The sequence below is a fragment of the Ips typographus genome, linkage group LG5, assembly GCF_016097725.1.
Source record: "Ips typographus isolate SLU linkage group LG5, UJ_Ityp_2.0, whole genome shotgun sequence".
Classification (NCBI taxonomy): Eukaryota; Metazoa; Arthropoda; class Insecta; order Coleoptera; family Curculionidae; genus Ips; species Ips typographus.
In genome coordinates, this window is record NC_138426.1 from 6,924,979 (window position 1) to 6,947,153 (window position 22,175).

At 38.1% G+C, this 22,175-nt stretch overlaps 5 protein-coding genes across 7 annotated transcripts in view; 3 read left to right on the forward strand and 2 right to left on the reverse strand.

Moving 5' to 3' along the window:
• The window catches only part of lobo (coiled-coil domain-containing protein lost boys), a 68,849-nt gene extending 68,439 nt beyond the window's left edge, over positions 1–410 (forward strand). Inside the window, exons 12-13 of the mRNA XM_081980304.1 lie at positions 45–208; positions 260–410. Of these exons, the coding sequence (XP_081836430.1) occupies positions 45–208; positions 260–332 (237 nt within the window). The 3' untranslated portion in view covers positions 333–410. The remainder of the gene's footprint in view (positions 1–44; positions 209–259) is intronic.
• Positions 334–16,912, reverse strand: Bili (FERM domain-containing protein 8 Bili). 2 transcript variants are annotated; one of them, XM_081980307.1, is made up of 11 exons: positions 16,805–16,912; positions 6,948–7,266; positions 6,519–6,646; positions 6,277–6,444; positions 3,450–3,719; positions 3,232–3,397; positions 3,038–3,176; positions 2,226–2,437; positions 2,044–2,173; positions 1,728–1,992; positions 334–681 (listed from the first exon to the last, which is right to left on the reverse strand). In XM_081980307.1, the coding sequence occupies exons 2-11, from the start codon at positions 7,097–7,099 to the stop codon at positions 536–538; spliced, it is 1,776 nt and encodes a 591-aa protein (XP_081836433.1). In that variant the 5' UTR covers positions 7,100–7,266; positions 16,805–16,912; the 3' UTR covers positions 334–535. The 2 variants fall into 2 exon arrangements, with proteins under 2 accessions (XP_081836433.1, XP_081836432.1); XM_081980306.1 differs by lacking the exon at positions 16,805–16,912 and adding an exon at positions 7,356–7,487 and having other exon boundaries at positions 6,948–7,303.
• Positions 4,262–6,517, forward strand: LOC145729520 (glucose-dependent insulinotropic receptor-like). The gene is made up of 4 exons (XM_081980312.1): positions 4,262–4,460; positions 4,514–4,648; positions 4,701–4,850; positions 5,662–6,517. Exons 1-4 carry the CDS (start codon positions 4,262–4,264, stop codon positions 6,264–6,266), a joined length of 1,089 nt encoding a protein of 362 aa, XP_081836438.1. The 3' UTR covers positions 6,267–6,517.
• On the forward strand, positions 7,677–22,124 carry LOC145729512 (uncharacterized). The gene is made up of 12 exons (XM_081980300.1): positions 7,677–7,814; positions 11,755–11,956; positions 13,712–13,982; positions 16,817–16,929; positions 17,008–17,186; positions 17,266–17,405; positions 17,459–17,621; positions 17,675–17,831; positions 18,419–20,142; positions 20,198–20,497; positions 20,919–21,268; positions 21,317–22,124. Exons 2-12 carry the CDS (start codon positions 11,813–11,815, stop codon positions 21,586–21,588), a joined length of 3,813 nt encoding a protein of 1,270 aa, XP_081836426.1. The 5' UTR covers positions 7,677–7,814; positions 11,755–11,812; the 3' UTR covers positions 21,589–22,124.
• On the reverse strand, positions 8,042–11,760 carry LOC145729521 (photoreceptor outer segment membrane glycoprotein 2-like). 2 transcript variants are annotated; one of them, XM_081980314.1, is made up of 4 exons: positions 9,213–11,760; positions 8,644–8,864; positions 8,367–8,592; positions 8,042–8,314 (listed from the first exon to the last, which is right to left on the reverse strand). In XM_081980314.1, the coding sequence occupies exons 1-4, from the start codon at positions 9,336–9,338 to the stop codon at positions 8,144–8,146; spliced, it is 744 nt and encodes a 247-aa protein (XP_081836440.1). In that variant the 5' UTR covers positions 9,339–11,760; the 3' UTR covers positions 8,042–8,143. The 2 variants fall into 2 exon arrangements, with proteins under 2 accessions (XP_081836440.1, XP_081836439.1); XM_081980313.1 differs by having other exon boundaries at positions 8,910–11,760.
• Positions 22,125–22,175: the final 51 nt, after the last annotated feature.

Consider the following 22,175-nt stretch of genomic DNA (forward strand, 5'->3'; position numbering starts at 1 on the left):
CACCCGTAGGTGGACGTTTAGAATGTAACTGGACAGTTTTGCAGACTTCCAGTAAAGTGGAAGAGATGCAAGGGTGGTACACTCAAAATCATGACAACCTGACCAGTGAGCAAGAGTCCAAGTACTTTGAAGAAGTCAATGAATTGATGTTTTACTTGAGGACACTGGAAATTCGTTTAAGCCGTCATAAAGATCTGTCTTATTCCAGGTGAGTTTACATTTTAAAGTTCACACAAAAAGGGTAAATACGTATGTTTAGATACCAAGCAATGATGCAGTACGTCCAAAACCATCAAATGTTGAGGATTTTGGAGAGTAACAAACGCTTTTAAATCTGTCTCAATCAATTTATTTTTATTGTTATGATTTTGTGACGATTAGTCACCACAAAATAAAAGGTTAATTTCTAAGTGGTAGTGTCATTTAGGAAAAGTTCCCATGTGCAGTCACAAACTAGCCGATAAACCAAAATAAACACTAGAATAAGGATGTTCATACAACACATAAACAAGATAATAAATATATTCACAAGTGTTTAGTAACTAAATGACCAGGAACCCATCTGTCCAATGCAATGCCCTTCGTCGTCAAAGGTCGCCAAAGTTAGCCGGCTCAGTTTGTTGGTGAGAACACCGTAGTTTGACGAAAAACTGTGATTAGCCGCACCCATGTTGTGATTATCTGATCACAAAAAAAACATGGACATAGAGCAAGGCAGCATAGTTGGCGGTTACGTCATTGAGTCATATTTTGCAGAGTCTGCCAAGAAACGCTGATGTTGACGTAACCACCACTTGAGTTACAAAATAAGCATGGATAAAAAAACCCAACCACAATGGGCCTATCCAACATATCATAAATTTTTGTTTTAATGACTGGAATCGAAAGAATAGGATCAAAAAACTAATTTTTCATATTCTTGAAGAAAAAATTATGGTCGTAAATGTTCCTACATTAGTTTGAATTTGTCCATTAAATTTAAAAGATCTGTTTTGGCGCGCATGTGACGTACGTAATTCTGGGCGATTTTATTGGCTGTTGCACGCCATCTGTTTCACTTCTTGTCGCTGATTGGTTGATAGTGTAGTACGTCACCTACGGCGGGCGTTTTAAACATGAGATTAATGTAGTTTTTATCATCATTTTTTTTCTATTTAAACTTAATATTTTTGAAAACAAAAAAATACGGGTATAATATTTTCAATCCGTCTTTGTAGTTATGAAATAAATAGCTATTTATGTAACCAGTTACGAAAAGATCGATTTTGTGTAACGAATGAATGTTTGTAGGGCGAGCGCAGCGAGGTCCTACAATTTGAATGAGTTACACAATAAGACATTTTCGAAACGTGTTGCATACATAATTTTTTCTAATTTTGACCAAAAAGCTGTGAAAACCATCTTTTAAAGTGATTTAACACAAATATTCACTTTCATAGCACCTTGTATAAACAGTGACAACGATATGTTATGATGGATGTCGCCCATATGTTTCTACGGAAATGCATAAAAACAGGGAGTGATGAAATGAACTTTTCATAACTAGTTACATAAAGTGATACTTTATGTAACTAGTTACATAAAGTAAAACGTTTTGTCACTCTAATCAGTTTTGAAAAGTGTCACTTTATATGCCATAATTAGAAAAAAAAAATTGTGGGACAGGCCTATTACCACCAACACAAAAATGTACATAAAGAAAACAAACAAAACAAAAAAATGCTTACCAGTATCATTGTTACTCTGATTATCATACCCTTTATCAACATCATCATTTGTCTTGGAATTCAACTGAGACACATACGAATTGATCAAAGTGTCCATCAATGTTGCCTGTCTGGAAAACACTTGCAGCATTTTGGACACCCTGGCACCATTCTCGACCACACCAAACTGAATAAACAAACAAGGCAAACAGTCCGGATTGTCTTCTCTGGAAGGTTTGCTGCAATCCCAACTAAATTCTTCATAGCGCAACCCCAAGACCACTTGCTGAAACACACGTTAACACTAAAAAAATTCTGATTAAGAAGCTTCACTTACACAATTCAAGTCATCGATAATGTACAATCCTCGGGCGTTAATGGCTACCAAAACTGGAATATCTTGGTGGGTTAGCAGAGATATCAGACCACGTACCGGCTCTTCGATTTGACCTTCGAAGAAGGCCGCTCTAACATGATTCGGAAGTGAAAACCAAAACATTTACAGGTCAGAACTCTTACCCGTAAAATGGCAAACCCCAGCAGTACTCCAAGTATTTTTTGATTAACTTTCGGTTAGTAGCAGTGTTGGGAATTCTTTTGAACTGTTCTAAGAGACGTACTTCGGCGGAATTTTTACTGCTGATAGGTAGCCACGTCCAGGTGGGGCTTTTTCTCACATGAGCCGGAAGGAATTTAGATTGCTCCTCTCTGAAGAAATGGGTTGTATGGACCTAAAACGAGTTGTTCTACTAGAATCGCCACTAATAAGCAGAGTTACTAACTTAACTGTTTGCTAACATTAAGAATTATTTACAAATTGGGAATGAAAGGGAAATGGTTCAGAAGAAAGCTGTACAGTAAACCCCTTGTCAAATTCAACTTGACTAAGGGGCGGTACTTTCACCTCCGAATAAATTTATTCTTAGGATAATTTCTATAGAAATGACGAAATTGACCAATAGCAGCGTCTGATTTCACGGTTTCCATAGATATTATCCTTAGAATAAAGTTATTCTGAACTGAAAGTACTGGGCCTAAGTAGATAGGCAGCATTAAAAATTTACATTTTTCTAAATAAGCTCAATAATGTATTCCTATAAAAGTAATAAACCCTGATCCCAAGTTAAGTATTTAGGTAATCATGACTTATTTTTAATATAGGCAGTAATCAATAACCCAAAATGAAGTTTTATCAGTTAATTACAGTTTGCTAAAAATAAGTTTTGTGTGATTTTAATCGCATTTTCTGTACGGTGATTAGATGTGTCGATTTTCAAACGATTTTCTATTGAATGGATAAACTAACTTATACATTTCAGGTCCTGATTTACCTGAGGATTGTAAGAGCCCAGTTCCTCTCTAGCCTGAATCCCGCCCAGCATGATTAAATGTGGAATTTCGGACGGATACCGTCCATTCAGTATATTATATTTACATTCCTCGTAGAGCAGTTCTAAGATTTTTTGATCTCTTCAACAACAATGTCATAAAATCATTATAGACTATGACATCGAAAATTACTCACTTAATTTTCTCCTCCAATAGTTTAGGAAAGAAAATGTTCCTTTGAAACACCAATTTCGGTTCATCTCTCTCTTTCCTGTTCACCGATGCATGACCGTACTTTTCAATCAGATTCCTCCAATTCTCCCGTATTTCGTACGGTTTTGAGTGCGGTTTCAGTTGGATTTCTACGACCCCCGTAATCAGCTATACAGGTCCAAGTTGAGAGCTACCGCTTACCCAAAATAGGGCTAATCATCCACAAAGTAAACACCTGCACGGCCAGAGACTTGTTCAAGCCGAATTCGTCGCAATTCACTATGGCCTGACAAATTAATTCGCAAGTGGCCGCAGGTGTATCCTCAATCTCCATCATAATAACGGTTTTGTTATGCAAATAGACGCACAAAGGGATTACGGGACCTTCGAAGGGCTCGTTAATCGTCGGATTTTGTTGGGCGGCGCCCGAATCCGCTGACTGGTTTCCATTTAAAGTATTGTTAGTCTCTTCTGTAATGCAATTAGTTATGGTTAACTATAATCAATCATACTAAACAACAACAATAACAAAGTTTGATCATTTTGATAAAACGTGCACCAGTACTTAATAATATGGTTTAATGAGTTGATGTAAAAATAGGCATCCTAATATGTCTAGTTTGATGCAGAACTTTCCAGACAAGGTTTAATGTGAATTTTGACATTATGAGCCAAAATTTGCTAGTGTTAATCTTTTATCATACAAAAACCTGTACTTTCAACTAACACGGGTAATAACCGCGTGATTTGAACAATCGGGGCGTAAAAAAAAAATAATCGTTAATTGGTGAGCAAACAAAAACAGACAGAAGGCTGTATTCGCGTTATCGGGTGCCATATTAGCCCTTTATTACGCCGGTTTTGTTTGCTGTTGACTTCTTTATCGCCACGCTCTTTATCTGATAGGCAAAGCTATTTCGGGGATTTGAATGATGGCCTTTTTATCGGCCCAAACTTCATTAAGTGAATTATTATCCGTTTTTAGTGAACAAAAATTGATATATTACAAAACGATGGTGTACATCAACTCAGATAACGACGGGAATCATGTTGCGAACATGGGCAACAGCCTTCTCACCCCGGCGGAACTCGAAGACGACGAAATCAAAGCTTACCTGAGCTTTTACGATTACGTTATACCAGTAGTGGCAGTTTTTATCGTTTTTATTAATTTAAGTGTGGTGATTTCTAGTGGACTTTTAATTAAAAAACGTAAGTCAATTCAGTGTTGCTGAAAAACATACTAAAACTATGATTTTTGACAGGCGTAGAACCGAGGTTCACCTATCTTTTCTTAGGAAATGTAGCCTTGACTGACATGGTGATTGGGATAACTGTGCTTATTGGACAATTCTATCCGAAGGAACGGAGGAACCATCACGTATGCACCATACAAATGGGTTAGTAGTGTGGATTATCAAGCTGTTTTATGTAGTTAATATTAAATTGCAGGTATGATAGTGACAAGCACAATATCTTCGATATACTCAGTGGGTCTGCTGGCGGTGGACAGATACTTGTACATAGTATACGGAATCAAATATTGCAAATGGATAAGCACTTTTAGAGTTCGAATTGTCATTACAATGACTTGGTTTATGGGTAAGTGCTCAAACCTTTTATAGTAAAGTATGAAGAAACTTACAAAAGCTCCACCACCAGTGTGTTTCACTAGTGAATAAGTCAGTCACTTTTGTGACATTAAACTCAGCCCAGTCAATGAAAAGGTTTAGAGGGAAATGTACAGTACAACAGTAGGGAAAAGTCTTTTGAAACTCTCACTTTCCGGTTTTTTCTTTATATCTCGAAAACTGTGTGTCCTACCGACATCACCATTCTATACAAAATAAAAGCTGATCAAATTTCGCTACAAGTTTCACTCAGTCAAGTGTTTCCATATTCTTTATAGTTTTAAGGATATCCGCTCTTGAATGCCTGTAAGCTTGACAGATGCCACGCGATTAGCTGGAGTAACTTTCTAGAGCGGATATTTTGAAAACTATACAAGATACCAAAAAACTTATTCAACTGACTAAAATTGTGTTTCATTCTTGCTTTTTGATGGTATTTAACACAGTTTGAGTAAAGTAAAGGTGGCTTATGGAAATATACTGCCTACACAGCAAATTTGAAGGCCGTAATCCGCAAATTTCATTAATACTGACTGAAATTGTGTTTCATTTGTGTTTAATTCATTTTTGATGGTAATGATTACTGTTTCAGTAAAGTAAGGTTTGTTTATGGAAAATTTACTGGCTACATAGCAAATTTCAGGGCCCTAACCCCCAGATTTCATACTAACTGAAATTGTGTTTCATTGCATTTCTGACTTTCCTTGAAGTAAAAAATTGTGTTTCAAGCATTTCCCTCTAAACTACTCAAAAAAATCTCTGAATAACTCCTTCTGTTACAGCTTTAGCAATTGGCTTTCTACCTGTAATGGGTTGGTCCGGAAACACAATGAACGGAAAAGTGTGCTGGTTTATAGCCGTAGCTCCAGACCCGTTGATCATCATCACAGTCACTATAGGGCTAATCCCAATTCTGCTCGTTATGGTGCTCTATTCGATCATTCTGTACCATGCAATCGCCAACATCAAACAAATTAAATACTCCGTGTCTTCAGTGTACACCATATCGGAACAAACCGATTATGAAGACAATGTTCGAGTTTTCCGCGGTACTAGAGAGCTGCCAATACGTAGAGTGTGCCGGAGAACCCAGAAAAACCGTAATCTAGTCCCTAACAAGTGGAAAGCCATCAAAATAGTGCTGTTCACTACCATGTCATTTCTGATCACGTGGGCTCCGTATTTTGTAGCCTGTGTTCTGTATGTGGCTTATAAATGCGACTTGGAAACCAGGTTAGAGCCGTGCAAGTCTTTGAAGCTACTTATAGCGAGCCCTTTAACTATTTTAGGATTTTGTAACAGTTTAGTCAACCCTATAATATATGCCTGGTGGCATAACGGTTTTAGGACTTATATCAGAAAAAGAGTTAAGAAGTGTTGTAGGTAAATGTACTTACTGCGGTTGTTGCCGATTTCCTCGTAAATTAGATGCTCCTTCTTTCCTTCCAAACCAGAGAACGCATTGTCATTCCATTGAGTTTGAACCGAATTGTAGTTTTTCACGTCCTGACAGTAAGTGGTGTCGTTCGAGTAGGATGCCCCATTGGAGGCTAACCGATTTGACACTAAATTAAACAACAAATTATGTAAAATGCACTTTAAAGTAATAAAAACATTAAACTTGGTATTTATTACTTACACTTGCACTGATTCTCATTAAAGTCATCAAAACCCATTAAATCTTTTTTGGTTTCTGCTCCCATTTTGTCATTATTACTCCACTGAGTTTGGATGTTGGCATATTTTTTTACTGGGTCTTGGCAGTAACTAAAATAGTCAATTGAATGATTTACTAAGTTAAGAATGAAATAGGGAATGTAATAACATGAATAGCTCAATTTATAAAATTGTTGACATGTCATTGATTATCTACTATTGGAATAAGTGTTTTAATGCTTTTTGGATGACAAATTTATGTAGTAAAACTTTAATAACAGTTATCAGAACATTAGGCCAAGTTATAATGAAACTCTCTATTTAATGTTGTGGCTGTTATTACAACTTAATAAGTGTCACCGCATATTAACACAAAACTCTCTACCCACGTAAAACTAATATAGAAACTCACCTGTATTGATCATTCATGTACTCACTATCCTGGCAGTTATACAGCCGGTTCCTTACCGGAAACTCCACAGGGATTACAGTGACATTATAGTTGCTTGACTGGATAATAACTTGCTGCGTATCTTTAATTTCTTTACCGCTACGTGCCTCCATTTCGGCAATATTACGCGGAGCGCTGCTCTAAACTTGGAGCATTTCAGGAGCGACTCAATCAATGATCGGTGTTCTTGCGCGTTTAAATCAACTAGAAAAATGCGTGCCGGCCCGTCCAGTTTAGCGGTCATTCTAGCACGTAGTGGAATATTCATGGTTTGAGGTTCCTAAAATGGAAATCGGCGCAAAAATGTTTGTTTATTGCTGTAATTAATGAATACAAAACAGTTGCAAGGAGATTTGTTTACAAACAAACCCTTGACAGCTGACCCAGTTTTTGACAATTGACAGTGAGTGGTAGATTGTGCTTTGACAGAACACTGGAGGCACCATCGACGTATTCAGTTGAAGTTATAATAATATTTCATAGTTTCGTCTTTAGTATTTCACATTCTAGTCACCACTGTTTTTAAGTACCCAGTAAAATTCAACAAAATATTAATTACACATTTATTTATACAAAATTATTCTAAAAATAAGTTCAATTTAATTTGTCGAAAAAAAAACATACAAAATGTAAACGACCTCTATTTACGCGTCACCATGACGATCGGGAATAAAAGCCAGCACAAAACAAAAGGGTTTTGCCGTTGGGGGCTGTTTAGTGCAAGCGTTTCCTCATTCCCACATATGTGTGTGAGTTTTAATACATGGCTCGATTTCACGCCAAATCCGTTAAGGCCATTAGTGAAATTCCTGCAGAGGAATTCGACTGGTAAGTAGTCAGTTTTTTAGTAACAGTCCCATTCATAATTTGAGAAAGTACGAGGCACACTTTTTTTTAAAACTTGTAAACAACAAAATTGTGATTTTTGTTTACAACACCCATTTACATGGGGGGTAAATGTAGGTCATATTTATATTGGCCCCCTATTATATTTCAATACAATAACCCAGTTCCAGAGCTTATAATAGGTGCATGTGTGCAGCAAATAAGGTTACTTATACAACCCAAGAAATTATTTATTTTTATATTGCCACAAGTTTAACAAGACTAGTTTAACCTATTACTTTTCATAAACAAATTTTAAACTTCATAGTAAATCAATCCATTAAGTCAATAGGGACTGGAGGTGGCTCAGGAGGACCATTCATTTGGTTCCTCCCTGTATACGAACCCAAAAGCCAAACCACGTAATTCTTGCTGTTTCCTTCAAACTTGCCCTCTACAGAGTGTCCAGTTTGCAAAAATCTGGCGGGAACCAGCATCACACACTAAAAATTCCTGTCACTTTCCGGGGGTAACTGGTATCATATAAGCCCTCACCTCAAAAAACATGTACAGAAACAAACTTCCTATAATCCCCATCCCTACTTGACGTTTCTTCTCTACAACTCTAGTGTGACAGCCAGTCTCCGAGATGCTCAAATTAAATTCGGGGGTGTAAAAATAGTTTACCCCCACGTTTTCTATATCGAAATGGATGCAAGGAAATTTGGTTTTTATCGCGCAACAACTGAACGGGGTTTTTCCAGTTTGAGTGGTGCTGGAACTGTTTTTTCCTGTTAATTAAATTTATATTATACCATGCAGTCCTCATCACTTGGTCGACATGGATTTTTCCATCCAACTGATATTGTACCAGTCGTTGTATTTGTTGCTGCCGCAACATTGAAATTCAAACTGTAATCTGTCGATTTGCTTCTTGTAAAAAGTGTTTTCCGAATACTTTTCCATGGCCTTGATGATGCCATCTTCGATACCTTTACTCGATCCGTAAACGTGGCCCAGAGTAGCAAATATCACAATCAGTGTAACGACAATCTAAAAACAATGACTAAAATGTTGTAATTAAGTAAAACAACGTACCATCACAACTGAAATCAAAATGAATATAAACAGCACTTGATTAACACCAGGACTCTTCTTTTTGGAGAAAATCTTGTAAATCAAGAAAAAAATCCCGGTATCCAGACATAAAAATAGGAAAACTGGCAACGCTAAAAGGGTGGGCAACACTTCTCCATCACCTTTAGAGATCATGTTGATGAAGGCCCCCAAGTGGCTTCTAATCCGAATGGCGGTGTAGAGCAAATTGCCCGAGAAAATCACCATAATCACGTAAATCACCACGAAAATGGTGACAAAACTTTTGATTTTCTGGAAAGTCACCTGTAGAACCGGTTTTCCAAATTTCACGGTCACCTCACTTTTTGTGTTGGCCGCAGCTTTCGATGGCAGTTTTAATGCTTTTACTTTCTTTGAGGAATTTACTGATTTTTTTGGAGGTGTCATCATCAAATTTGTCACTGTTTCAAGTGTCAAAACTGTCTTTTCAGTAATGTCTATAGTTTGTGATTGATCAAAGCTGAAAGCTGCTTTTTTGACCAATCACCGTTTTGTTTTATCGAAAGTAATAATGGTAATGGTAGGTGTGACAGATGTACTGCAACCCTGATTAGATCTATTGTACCCCATCTTCTTCTGCTATCTCAAAGTTTCCTTGTTCATAGCTGCCCCTCAAGATTTAGTTCCTTTAGGAATTTCCGGATCTTGAGTGGGTCTGTTCGAAGTATTTCTTCCACAGCCAGCTGGTTTAATCTTCTGTGGTTTACAGCATAACACTCCAGCAAGATGTGGTGGGGTGTTTCTGGTTCTTCTCCGCAGAACTTGCAGGTACTCTCCTCTTCTAGGCCTAGGTTCCTTAGGTGTTCTATGAGTCTTTGGCCTGCCTCAGACCTGGAAGTCTTTGCTCTCAGTTCTTCTTCAGCTTTATTGAGTTCTTCCTGGACATATGCTTTTCCAAGGCCGCAGAATGGTTCTGGCCCGATCAGTGGCGCTGATCCTCCTTTTCGTGCCAGAGTATCTGCTTGTTCGTTACCCTCTATTCCGACGTGCCCCGGAACACAGAGGAGGGTTACCTAGTTGTTCCTTCCTAGATCATTGAGCTTTCCTAGGCACTCCAGAACCATCATCGAGTTGATGTTAGATGAGCTCCGCTTTGATGACTGCTTGGTTATCGGAAAGGATCGCAATTTCCTGTCGAGGTTGAACTGAATACACCGGCTTTCTGTGGCGTGAATTTCTGCTTGAAAAATGCTAGGGAACTGGCCCATGGGTTCGGAGTATTTGGTACGAAGCCCATGGACTCCTGCTCCAGTCCCCTCGGGAGTTTTAGATCCGTCCGTATACCATATTATGGTATTTTTTCTCAATGTTTGAATGGATTCTCTGCTCCAATCTCTATTGGTGCTCAGTTCCGTTCGAAATTGTTTTTCGAAACTAAACTTTCTGAAGATTTCGTCGGTTGGGAGATCGGCGAGATGTGCATTGCCATTGGGTAGTGAGTCCCTTCCACTGTGTGCTCTCCATTTAAATCCTCATCATGATGTGGAGCGGTGTGAGGTGGATCTCATTGCTCCCGTTATGCAAAGACATGCAAGAGTAAACAAAAAGTTTATTTCAGCACTCAAGTTGTTTGAGGAGTTAAGTGTCGCTCGTGACAAGGAAAGTAAAAGAATATCAACAAATTTGCTGAACATGCCACACCGTTTAATTGACGTCTGGATTTGTAAACGAAGACGAAACACGCAAGCTTAGCAAAGTTTAGAACAATTTGCACGAGAAATGTTCTTTATTCCATCACACTATAAAAATAACATCTAACAAAATCGAAATTTTTGCATGTTACAACCATTAGGATTTAAGGTATTTGCACGTAATTTGTACGTTCAAGTGGTGTGCCATTAACAGTGAAAAATACGCACTTTATTATGGTTTTATTCTAATTTTTTTAATGATTGAAACCTGGTTTTTCGTGCATTTGTCATTGCTAAGGTGAAGGACAAGTTTTGTAATGTAACGCACGCAATTTCTTTATTTGCTCTGAATATTTTTATGATTGAGATTTGAATATTCAATTACAGACCATAATAGAGAATTATTAGTGTTAGAGTTGTTATTATTAGAGAGAAGAACTTCTGTTAAGTCTACATGTGCAGCATTTGAGTAAGAAAAAAGTGTTGCTTTTTTTGACCACACAAACAGTGACAGTCTAGAAACTGTCGTATTATTTACATTGATTCAGAATTAAAAAACAAACATTTTTTAGCATGAAAACCTAATAACCTTTCGACTACATGCCAAACTGGGTAAAAGGAGCATTTCGGCGATAACTTTGCGTGTCTGCTGGTCAAAATCTAGGTCAGATTTACTGGTCAGGGGCACTTCCATTCCCACATTCTGAGATTTATTGTATTGGGTGTTCTTTGTGTGATATTGTCCCAATAAAGACACCGCAGTAACATTAAACGGATTGATATCAATTTGGGGTACAGAGGTTAGATTATTTCAAATAATCACCGTGCTGAACATACTGTGCAGAATGTTAATAGGTAACTTCATCTAAAAATAGCAAAATTTATTATAAATCAAATCATAGTATCGATAATTGCCATTGGAAAACAAAGACAAAAGCACGTTTTTGGTACATTTAGGCAATTGGGCATAACAAAAGAAACAAAGGCTATTCAATATATCATAATAACGTAAGGAAATGTGGTCTATAGTTAGTTCCCTAATAACAGCTCCATTTGGCAGTTAGTCACAGATTGGTCAGTTCTCTGGTTCTACTCATTTACCAGCAATATATCAATCACAGTGATGAGGGTAGTGAGTTTTGCAACATAAAATTAGAAACTAATTTTTGTTGTAGATTCCGCTATGAAATCAAACGAAGAGTGCGCTTTCAAAAACCACCGAGGGACGGCGTGATGTGTAGCGCGGCGGCGGCTCCAGGTGCCGTCCCCGGCACGCGGGGGCGCCGTCGTCGGCGGCTTTCCCACGGTGTCACTTTGCTGATGTACGCCGCACAACAGGGTGACGTAGATCGAGTCCGGCACCTTACAAGATCGCAGGTTTGTGGCGGTTTTTTGGTTTTTAAATTTGCTTGGTTTGGGGTGGTGGTTTAGTGCAAGGAAAACTAGATGAATAGCGTAAGTCAAAGAAACATTCATAAATTTTTTGTTATTCACCTTTAAGTGATTTAATAAACTAGCATTTTTTTGAATGAGAAAGTTCAGAAAGTTAGAGAAGTCGAGTTTGGCAACAATTCATTTTATGGCAAAAAGTTTAAATTCCAGACCCACCCTCTAACTACACCATTTACACATGTAGTTTAGAAAGCGTCAGTTGAATTTTAGAAACCATAAGATGGATTTAAAAAATATCACTTGTATTTCAGAAAAGGTACTTTCAATTTTAGAATAATAACTTTGATTTTCGAAATTGCAATTTGTATTTCAGATTAGTCACTTGTATTATAGAAAAGAGCAGTTGGATTTTAGACATGGTCATTTGTAATTTGGAAAATTAAAGTTTTATTAAAAGCAAAAAAAGAAACTAAAAAAAAGGAAATAAGTAAAAAAAAGTAAATAGTTTAACGATTATTTTTAATAACATTGTGGTTTACGCAGTTCAATAAAAAATCGTTTTATCTCGAAAACCGTATCTCGTTTATTTTATCGAAATAAAGGAAGAGTACAATTTTTCGATAAAAATGTCAAGAGTATCCATTAATGGCGTTTGCAGCTGAAAGTAATGACAGCTGTCAAAGTTTAAGCTAAGTTAGTTCCTGCCTTTCGAAGACGAGATACCTGGTTTTCATGTCAAATAGAAGGTCTCTTTCGATAAAACATTAAAACCAATAATCATTACAATATACAAAATGTTTCAAAAGTTACGGCCAAAAACGTTAATTGGAGGCTCGATATTTCCGTGACTTTAAAAAAAAATTATATGAACAAGTCGTATTATTTTGACCTCCCCTGTATGCCCCCGTCATATAGTTATGGGACACCCTGTATATTTTATATAAATTAATACACCCGATGGGCGGGTTTTTTTGCTTAAAGTGATATTAAAAAAAAACAATGAACTAATAACCACATAGAAACACAAAAAAATCTGAAATTGAAATAACGCATTCTAAAATACAAGTGACCTTTTCTGAAATACAAGTGACGAATCTGAAAGACAACTTACGTTTTCTAAAACCAAATTTACGATAATGAAATACAAGTTATAGATTCTGAAATCCAACTTATATTTTTAAAACCCAAGTGATATTTTCTAAACTACATGTGTAAATGGTGTAGTATCAATGAGAATTTCCACTAATTTCATTTGGTCAAGTAGTAAAAATTAAAAATATTGACTGACTATGACCATCATGAGTCCTCCATCAATATATCATTGATTTTGTGATTTCCATCATCTATTTTTGGTTATAAGCATGGATATTAGTTTCATATTAGTAAACAGATCGCATGCCCTTAATTAGAAAACGCCCGACAACAAAATAAACGAGTGTTTTAATTAAAAACGCTTTTGTGAAGCACGATCTACTCAATGTCTTCAAGTTTAAGAATACACACAATAGTGCAATTCAGTATATAAAGCAAAACTATTAATCCAATAAATATTCCAAAATATCGTGCTGCATGTCTACAGTAGTATTGTTTAAGTTACCGGAAGGTGAATGGTCTTTTAGAGGGGGTTTCCCTTATTATTTACCCGGATTGTCATAGCAACTCATTCATTTTGCCGGTTCAGTTCCCTCAAAGCTTTCCTTCTGTAAGCACCTTTTTCTGTTATTTGGGCATTTTCTTTAGCCGTCGTGTACAGTCTACGACCAGGATCGTACCGGCAAGACGGCGCTCCACTATTGCTGCACCAGTGACAGCAAAAGGGCGGCACAGGCGGCGGACTACCTGACGATGGCGGCACCCGAACTGATCGAAACCCGTGACGAAGACGGGTTCACACCACTTCATTTGGCCGTTATTGCGGGGAACACCCAGTTGGTTACGTTCCTTTTGGCTAACGGGGCTGATGTGTTTTCGGTTGATAACGAGAAGCACACAGTAGTCCACTGGGCAACTGGTAAGTAAGAGTCTTAGTAAAAACAGTGTTGCCAGCTCGTTCAACCAATCATATAACAGCAAGTTCAACTTTTCATTAAACACATCTTTATCATTCACCAGTTTTCTCACATTTTAAGTTGATCATAAATCTGTTCCTAGAGACAATATCTATTGCGTGGTCATGTTTGAAAATTTGACGGGTGTCAATTTTTTTACTGATATGAAATTTTTGATACCTGTCAAAATTAAAAATATTACCAAATGATAGATCATAAAAAGTTTTGCTCTTGTAGCTCTCACACAACCAATGTTATGGCCTGTCAAAATAGACAGTACTTTGTTGGCATGAGCTTGGTGTCACTTTGAACTTTCTGCATCAGGCGCTGTCACAAATTTTTTTCTGGCCAAGTTGTACAATGTCATCAAATAAAGCGTTATTTTGGCTACATTTTGGTAAAAAGTTCCACTCTGTAGCTGTCATACAACCAAAATTGTTATGGCCTGTCACACCAGAGTACTTTGTTGGCATGAGCTTGGTATCACTTTGACGTTTCTCCATCAAGCGCTGTCACTAATTGTTTTTCTGGTCAAGTTGTACAGTGTCATCAAATAAAGCGTTATTTTGGCTACATTTTGGTAAAAAAATCCACTCTGTAACTCGCACACAACCAAAGTTATGACCTATCAAACCACACAGTGCTTTGTTGGGTTGAGCTGGGTGTCACTTTGAATTTTCACCATTTGGCGCTGCCTCTAACAATTTTTCTGATCAAGTTGTACAAGGTGGTCAAATAAAGCGTTGCTTGGGCTACATTTTGGTAAAAAAATCCACTCTCTAGCTTTCACACAACCAAAGTTATGACCTGTCAAACCAAAGAGTGTTTTGTTGGCTTGAGCTGGGTGTCACTTTGCCTTTTTTCCATCAGGCGCTGTCACTGACCATTTTTCTCGTCAAGTTTTACAGAGTGATCAAATAAAGCGTTGCTTGGGCTACATTTTGGTAAAAAAATCGACTCTCTAGCTTTCACACAATTAAAGTTATGACCTGTCAAACCAAAGAGTGTTTTGTTGGCTTGAGCTGGGTGTCACTTTGCCTTTTTTCGATCAGACGCTGTCACTAACCATTTTTCTCGTCAAGTTTTACAGTGTGATCAAATAAAGCGTTGCTTGGGCTACATTTTGGTAAAAAAATCCACTCTCTAGCTTTCACACAACCAAAGTTATGGCCTGTCAAACCAAAGAGTGTTTTGTTGGCTTGAGCTGGGTGTCACTTTGCCTTTTTTCCATCAGGCGCTGTCACTAACCATTTTTCTCGTCAAGTTTTACAGGGTGATCAAATAAAGCGTTGCTTGGGCTACATTTTGGTAAAAATATCCACTCTCTAGCTTTCACACAACCAAAGTTATGGCCTGTCAAACCAAAGAGTGTTTTGTTGGCTTGAGCTGGGTGTCACTTTGCCTTTTTTCCATCAGGCGCTGTCACTAACCATTTTTCTCGTCAAGTTTTACAGGGTGATCAAATAAAGCGTTGCTTGGGCTACATTTTGGTAAAAAAAACTCCACTCAACAGTGGCCTACTGAACGGTCAATTGAAATACGTCATAATCACGTGATCGAGACAGAAGATATTTGTTAAAGTACACTGTGTTTTCTATTTAGTAGTTTCATTATCTTTTTAAGTTTTTTAATATCTTAAACTAATAATTAATTCTTCAAAAAATTACAATTCGGTGAAATTTGCAAAAATTGGTTAGGTTAGGTTAGATAAGGCAAGGGGTCCAGTGGAGTATTGAACGGTCAACTAAAATACGTCGCAGTCACGTGATCTGATTCTCATATCTTTTTGCAATATAAACCCAGATTTAATTCTTACAAGTTTTGGAAAGTGACGGAAATTCTCATATAACATTATTTACTTAAAACTTGACCAAAATTAGACTGGAGCCATGTCTTGACAAGTGTCAGAAATGCTCTAATTTCTCAAAGACAAAATGGCGGCAGATAGCAAAACGGACACTAGACTCAAGTTCTCCATGTCAAAATTAGTTAAAATTACCACCTTGACACGTCTAAATCCGTCATATTGGCGGTTAGTATAGCAGTCCAAGAAAAACCTTCATTTGGACAAAATTTCCGTGCATTTTTAAAAAAAATCGCCAATAACTTAATTATTTGAAACTTGTCAGTGGCAAAATAGTGGGTGGTGACACCGGATTCGTGTTTTTCATGCCAAAATTAGTAAAAGTAGCCACCACAATGACAGCTTTAAATCCAGTATGGCCGCCTCTTATAACATTAAAGATTATTGCATTTATGTTAATGTATGAAAACAGTCAAGTAAATAATGCCCGCTTCCCCGACATTTTCATAAGTTGAGATTTGAATGTGACAGATTATGTGTAAAATATCGCAGTCTAAAAAATACTAAGTTGCCCTTAAAGGGGTGTTAGTAAAAGTAGGGGAAACGGACATAAAACAATTAGACGTTGGTCTTTATCAAACTAGCAGTGTTTCTTTATGGCAAACCTTTAAAAATCTACAGACCCACATTCTGACCTAAATTACCGTTTGGCCTACTGTTTAGCTCACTTTCGCCTAATACTACGTCATTTTGAGTTTATTACAACAGGTGAGAAGTGACCCAGAAAGATTGTATCTGTACACGTCCAGAAAACCATACAAAAAGTTAGGCAAATGTTTTTTGAATTAAAAAAAAACGTTTTCCTCAGATTATATTTAATGATTCCGTTTATGGGTGCTGTAAACTTGGTGATAAAAGTCTACTTTTAGAATTTCACCGTTTTGCGGTTGAAATTTTCAATAAAAACTTGTTCACCTTTACCGTCAATTGCAGTGTGTGGTGAAACAACGGCTTTAAGGGCAGTCTTAGCAGCAGGTGCTCCAGTGTCCACTCCCGACATTCATGGAGGTTATCCTCTTCATTATGCCGCTCAAATGTGCGGAGGGGTAAGTCTTTCAAGTTCAAAATCTATTAAATCAGAAAGTTAGAATTAAATCAACCAAGTTGCTGATATTCTAATGTAGGATAAGGACTCACATTTGGGTCTTCAAGTACTTCATACGCTGCTCGGTCATAAGGATATTGAGGTGTCGGTGGAAGATGGCGACAAACGTCAACCATTGTTGTGGGCGGCTAGTGCAGGATCTGCTAAAGCCATACTGGCCTTAGTAAGAGCGGGAGCCATAGTCGAATCATCTGACAGGTAATCTTGGTCTAAAAAAAAGCCTGAAAGCTGCTGTTTTTGACCAATCACAATCCACTATCATGATAGCTAATTTTAGGGATGGACTAACAGCGTTGCATTGTTCAGCATCACGTGGCCATACAGATTGTTTGGACACTTTGCTAACCTTATGTGGGGCTTCCCCTGATGTGATAGATAGTAATGGATGTACCGCACTGCATTATGCAGTCACTTTAGGTATACGTAGATGATGGAGCATTTACATTGACAGAGAAAATAATCTTTGCTAGGTCATGCGGACGCCACTGCACTGTTACTAGCCCATGGGGCGGACGCAAACCGACAAGATCGCAAAGGGCGTAGCCCCGCCCATTGTGGATGTGCCAAAGGTCAGTTCGAAACTGTCAAACTGATTGGAGCTCGCGGGGCTAATTTATGGATGAGGAATGCCAGGTAAAATAAGTTCCAGAGACCGAGAAAATGTTAAGTCACTATAATGTTTGTAGAGGAGATTTGCCTTTACATGACGCCGCAGCTTCTGGCCGCAGAGAACTGGTCACGTGGCTGTTAAATATGAGGCCAAGTCAAGTCAATGCAAGAAACAATGATGGGCGAACACCCTTACATATGGCTGCCTTAAATGACAACGTTGATATGTGTAAAGTAAGTAAATTTTTTTCTCAAAATGATTTATAGCAACACTGCAATATGGCTGTTTAACATAACTCACATTAACCTTCAGCTATTTTCGCTAACTGACGAACAAAATTACCCCTGCTTTCCTTGACCTTCATTAATTCAGTTCTCAATATTAATAAGATGCCTATCAACCTCGTCACACATCAAGGCTGGAGCTTTCGTGATTTACACGTATTAGAGTCACGCTTAAATCATAGCCTGGTCGCTACCAGACAGAATCCCTTGAAGGGTAAACGTGTCCAGCGTGTGCGGTAAAATGCCAAAAAATATCAATTTTCTTCCCCCCTCTCCGACACCTAGTTAACTGACCCACTTGCTGGCCTTTCACGCAAACGTAGATGATCCGGATAAAGAATAAGTTAAGGGGTAATGCGTTTCTGAGAGCTTTTTCTTTAACGCGGTCAATCTAGGTTTAGTGGTGAAAAGCGTGTCGCAGGGTAAACATGTCCAGTCCACAAACACATAAAATACAATTGAGCGTATGTTTGGTTGCATATTTGTCCATCCCTAACCGGTTCACCCTCTCAACAATGATTTTACTGAATTTCTAGATTCTTCTAGACTCGGGTGCCACAGTCAATCCCGTCCTACGGACTTCCAAAAACGTGTTTATGACCCCATTAGACTGCGCTCTACAAAGAGGCTTCCGTTCCACTGCCAAGTATCTGCAACTTCACGGTGGAGTTCCGGCAACCAGACTAACAGGACCCGCTATGGAGGCTCAAGTAAGCAGCTCTATGAGCTTACAAATCCGTGACGATGTCACTTTTTGGGGGGACAGTAGCACCGAAAGTGAAGAAGACAAGATGCGCGAAGCTAAGAGCGCCAAAAAGGTCCATAAACGCAAAGTGAGCATGAGAAATCGTAAGAAGAAAACTGCACAGTCTGAAAGTGACGCTGAAGCTGCCAAAGCTGAAACAAAAGAAAAAAAAGTGGTTACTACAGTGAACAGCTCCACTAACACCATAACAAGTGAATCTCCTCAGAAAACTGCAGGCTCCAGCAGAATTAATTACAGTAACGAAATCACTATTAACGGCAGAACTGAGATTAGCGTGCATCAGACCCAGGAAATAATAGTAGACGGTGAAGGGCCACTCAATAACAGCTCACCAGGACGAAAGGTTGAAATTGACACCACAGAGACGATTGTTGTTCCTGCAGAGGACAAAGAAAAACGTCCGAAAAGTGCCAAAGTCAACAAATCTGAACCCGAAGAAGAACCACAGATGGGCCAAAGCACTGACGACACCACCATGGACACAGTTATCGATACACATAAGCTCAAAACCGAAATGAAAGTAGCCACTCTAGAATTGCCCGACATATCCAACACCAGCGAGGAAACTGAAGGACCTAAAGAGTTGATTGTAGAAGCCAGTGTCCACCCAGAACCCACTAAAATGACAAAAACTGAGGAAGTAAAGGAGGAACCACAAGTTAAAAGTATTCTAAAGACTACTGAACCTTCTGCTGAAAAAGCAGAAGAGATAGTTGAACACCGACAAGTTCACGCACCAACAACTAGCAAAGATTCTGTAGTAAACGAAGCTACAACTGAAAGTAAAGTTGTTCAAATTGAAGAGGAGAAACCAGTGGATATACAGGTAGAAGAAAAGCAAACTATAACAGAAGCAGTTAGAAAAGAAGAAGTTTTGGAAGAACTAGCCAAAAACCTTGTAGAAACCGCTACTGAATTGGTGCAGCAACCAGAAGTTAAAATAAAAAGAAAAGAACCTGAACCAGTCCAAACTGAGAAGCAAGAACTAACCTCCAAATCACCAAAGAAAACTGATGAACCATTTAAAGACCATCACAAATCTACAAAAGAAATGCAGAAACCAGACCCAAAACGCAAACAATCTAAAACTCGTTTCAAAAAAACTGAACAACCGGCCATAATCAAGATCTTCAAAACTGACGAACCTCAGTCTGAAGAAATTGAAAGCACCCCTTCCGAAATTGTCAGCGATTCGATGGAGCAAGCCAGCAAAAGTCACAAGAGCTTTAAAGTGCTCAGCGAGAGACAGGCTAAAGAACTCCAAATTGACCAGAAGAGGAAGACGAAGGAAGATGAGAAGAAACCTCGATCCAAGTCTGATGACACCAAGTTTAGAGGTGTAGGAAAACAGTTTAGAGGCAGTAAAATCCCCACGGTTTTGTCAAAAAGCGAACGACAATTGGATACTTTGATGGAACGTGACAGGAGAACACACTCGGAAATTGAAACTCGAATTCCTTCCCTACCCAACATACACGCAAGCACACGTGACAGGTATGTGTTATTTTAGTTTTGTATGTCAGCAATAGTGACGTAAACACCTAAACAGGCCGGATTCGAACCAGTCGGCACCGGTTCTTCCTTCCATGTACAGCGACAACGAAAGCGGTACGGAGTATGAGGACGACGCGAGACTGAGTCCGACAAAGAAGAAAAAAGTGAAAAAGAGGCCGAAAACTAGACGAAGAGAGTCGAGGAGTGCGGGCAGCGACTACGAAAGCAGCAACTTGATCGATTCGGGCTTTGAACCCAGTCCGAGGAGTAGCAGAATTCCGAAATGGAAGAATATGTCAGAGCGTGGAGTTAATATGACGTCAGTCACAAGAAGCATACAAAATAACATTAGAAGGTATGTTGATTACAGAGTAGAAAATATAAAGTTCAGTAAATGCCAGAAAGTGTAAATATACTCGATCTTTCTATCATCTTTGAATTATTATCAATGATTATCACATTGTTGTTGTCACATTGTGTGAGTTGCACATGTAAACTATGCACTGAAATAAATCGATTACTAATTGAAAAAGCATTACTTAAACGTCATTTTGTCCATCGAATTTAAAATATGATTTTTCTCTTGCTCGATTGCTAATCGATTTCTTTTTATGAATGTGGCCAATGTTTAGCAACATTTCCATAAATCACAGCACAGTGAACAGGTGGAAAATTGTGATTGGTCACTCACTGTGCTGACTACCAAAATTCTACACTTAGTTTAATTACTAATAACCTTACCACAAATAAATGACTTGGTGAACTATGATCTTCAGGTACCACCTCGAACGCAAAATCTTCCAGCACTTACTCGAGTTGAAACGCAGTCAAATTCGAGCGGGTCAACACAACGAGGCGGTACTAGTCAAAAGGGCAATCGATCAGTACAACCAATCCTGCTCATCAACAGTTGGTGCTGGCCGTTACATAGCTGACGATTACTCTTTCAAAAGCTTCGAAAAGTTCCTGTATGACTCGCTGAGGAAGCTGCAGAAGATCGACGTGGCCTATCTACGTGGTTTGCCAGATGCAACCGAGCACGTCAATCCTCTTTTGTGTACTCAGAGCACTCATCGTTGTATGCATGCTACCCACGCCTATACTGGAGTTCCCTGTGCAGCTTATTGTATGTATTACTGCGAGCGTTACGTGTAATAAAGCATCTATTTTTCAGTGCCAAAAATGGACCACCATTCAATCCCAAAAATAGGTTTCGAAGGTTCCACACAGTGCAAACCGGGCACGGGAGGTTTTTTACCTAAAATCAATCCGAAAAAAGCCGTGACTTTGGAATTGAGCCACGGGACTGACAAGCAAGTCATATCACTGCCAACGGACAAATTGGACCAAAACAAACGGTACTACGTCACGTTCACTGTCAAGGGCCAGGACGGTTCCAGCGAAGAAAATGGTATCGAAGGGCATATACATTCCAAAAGCGACTAAACATTAGCTAACCTGAAAGACCAATGGTGCCATTAATAACAAACAATTTTACCATCTCATTTTATCATTTTCTCTATAGGCTAATTGTAATGTGACTTTCAAAATATGTTTTACAGGTTTTTTTAGGCAAATCCAACCACTGTGCTTATTAGAGTATTTTTTTTATTTTTCAATTCATAACCAGTAGTTTAAAGTGTTTTTTTTTTAATTAACAGAAAAAGTTCAAAAGTAAAAATTAAATAAATCATCTATACCGAAAATCGAACAAATCTAGGATACAATTTATTTACTGTTCTTAATAACTAAACCTAGATTGCTTAATTGTTATTCTTGTTAGAGTTTCTGTATTTGTTTTCAAACATCATGTGCAATAATATGTATGATTACAGCTAATCATCATTGTTGAATCTAGTAAGATTTGTTAAAATTAATGAAAATTTTAATAAACGTTTTAGATACGTACAAAACAAACTTTGTATAGTGTTATTTGAAAAATATTAATTATTGAAATGAATAAAAGCTGTCAAAACATGAAATACTAACTCAGTTTCACTGTGAATTAAATATATTTAGGTTTTTAAGGCAAA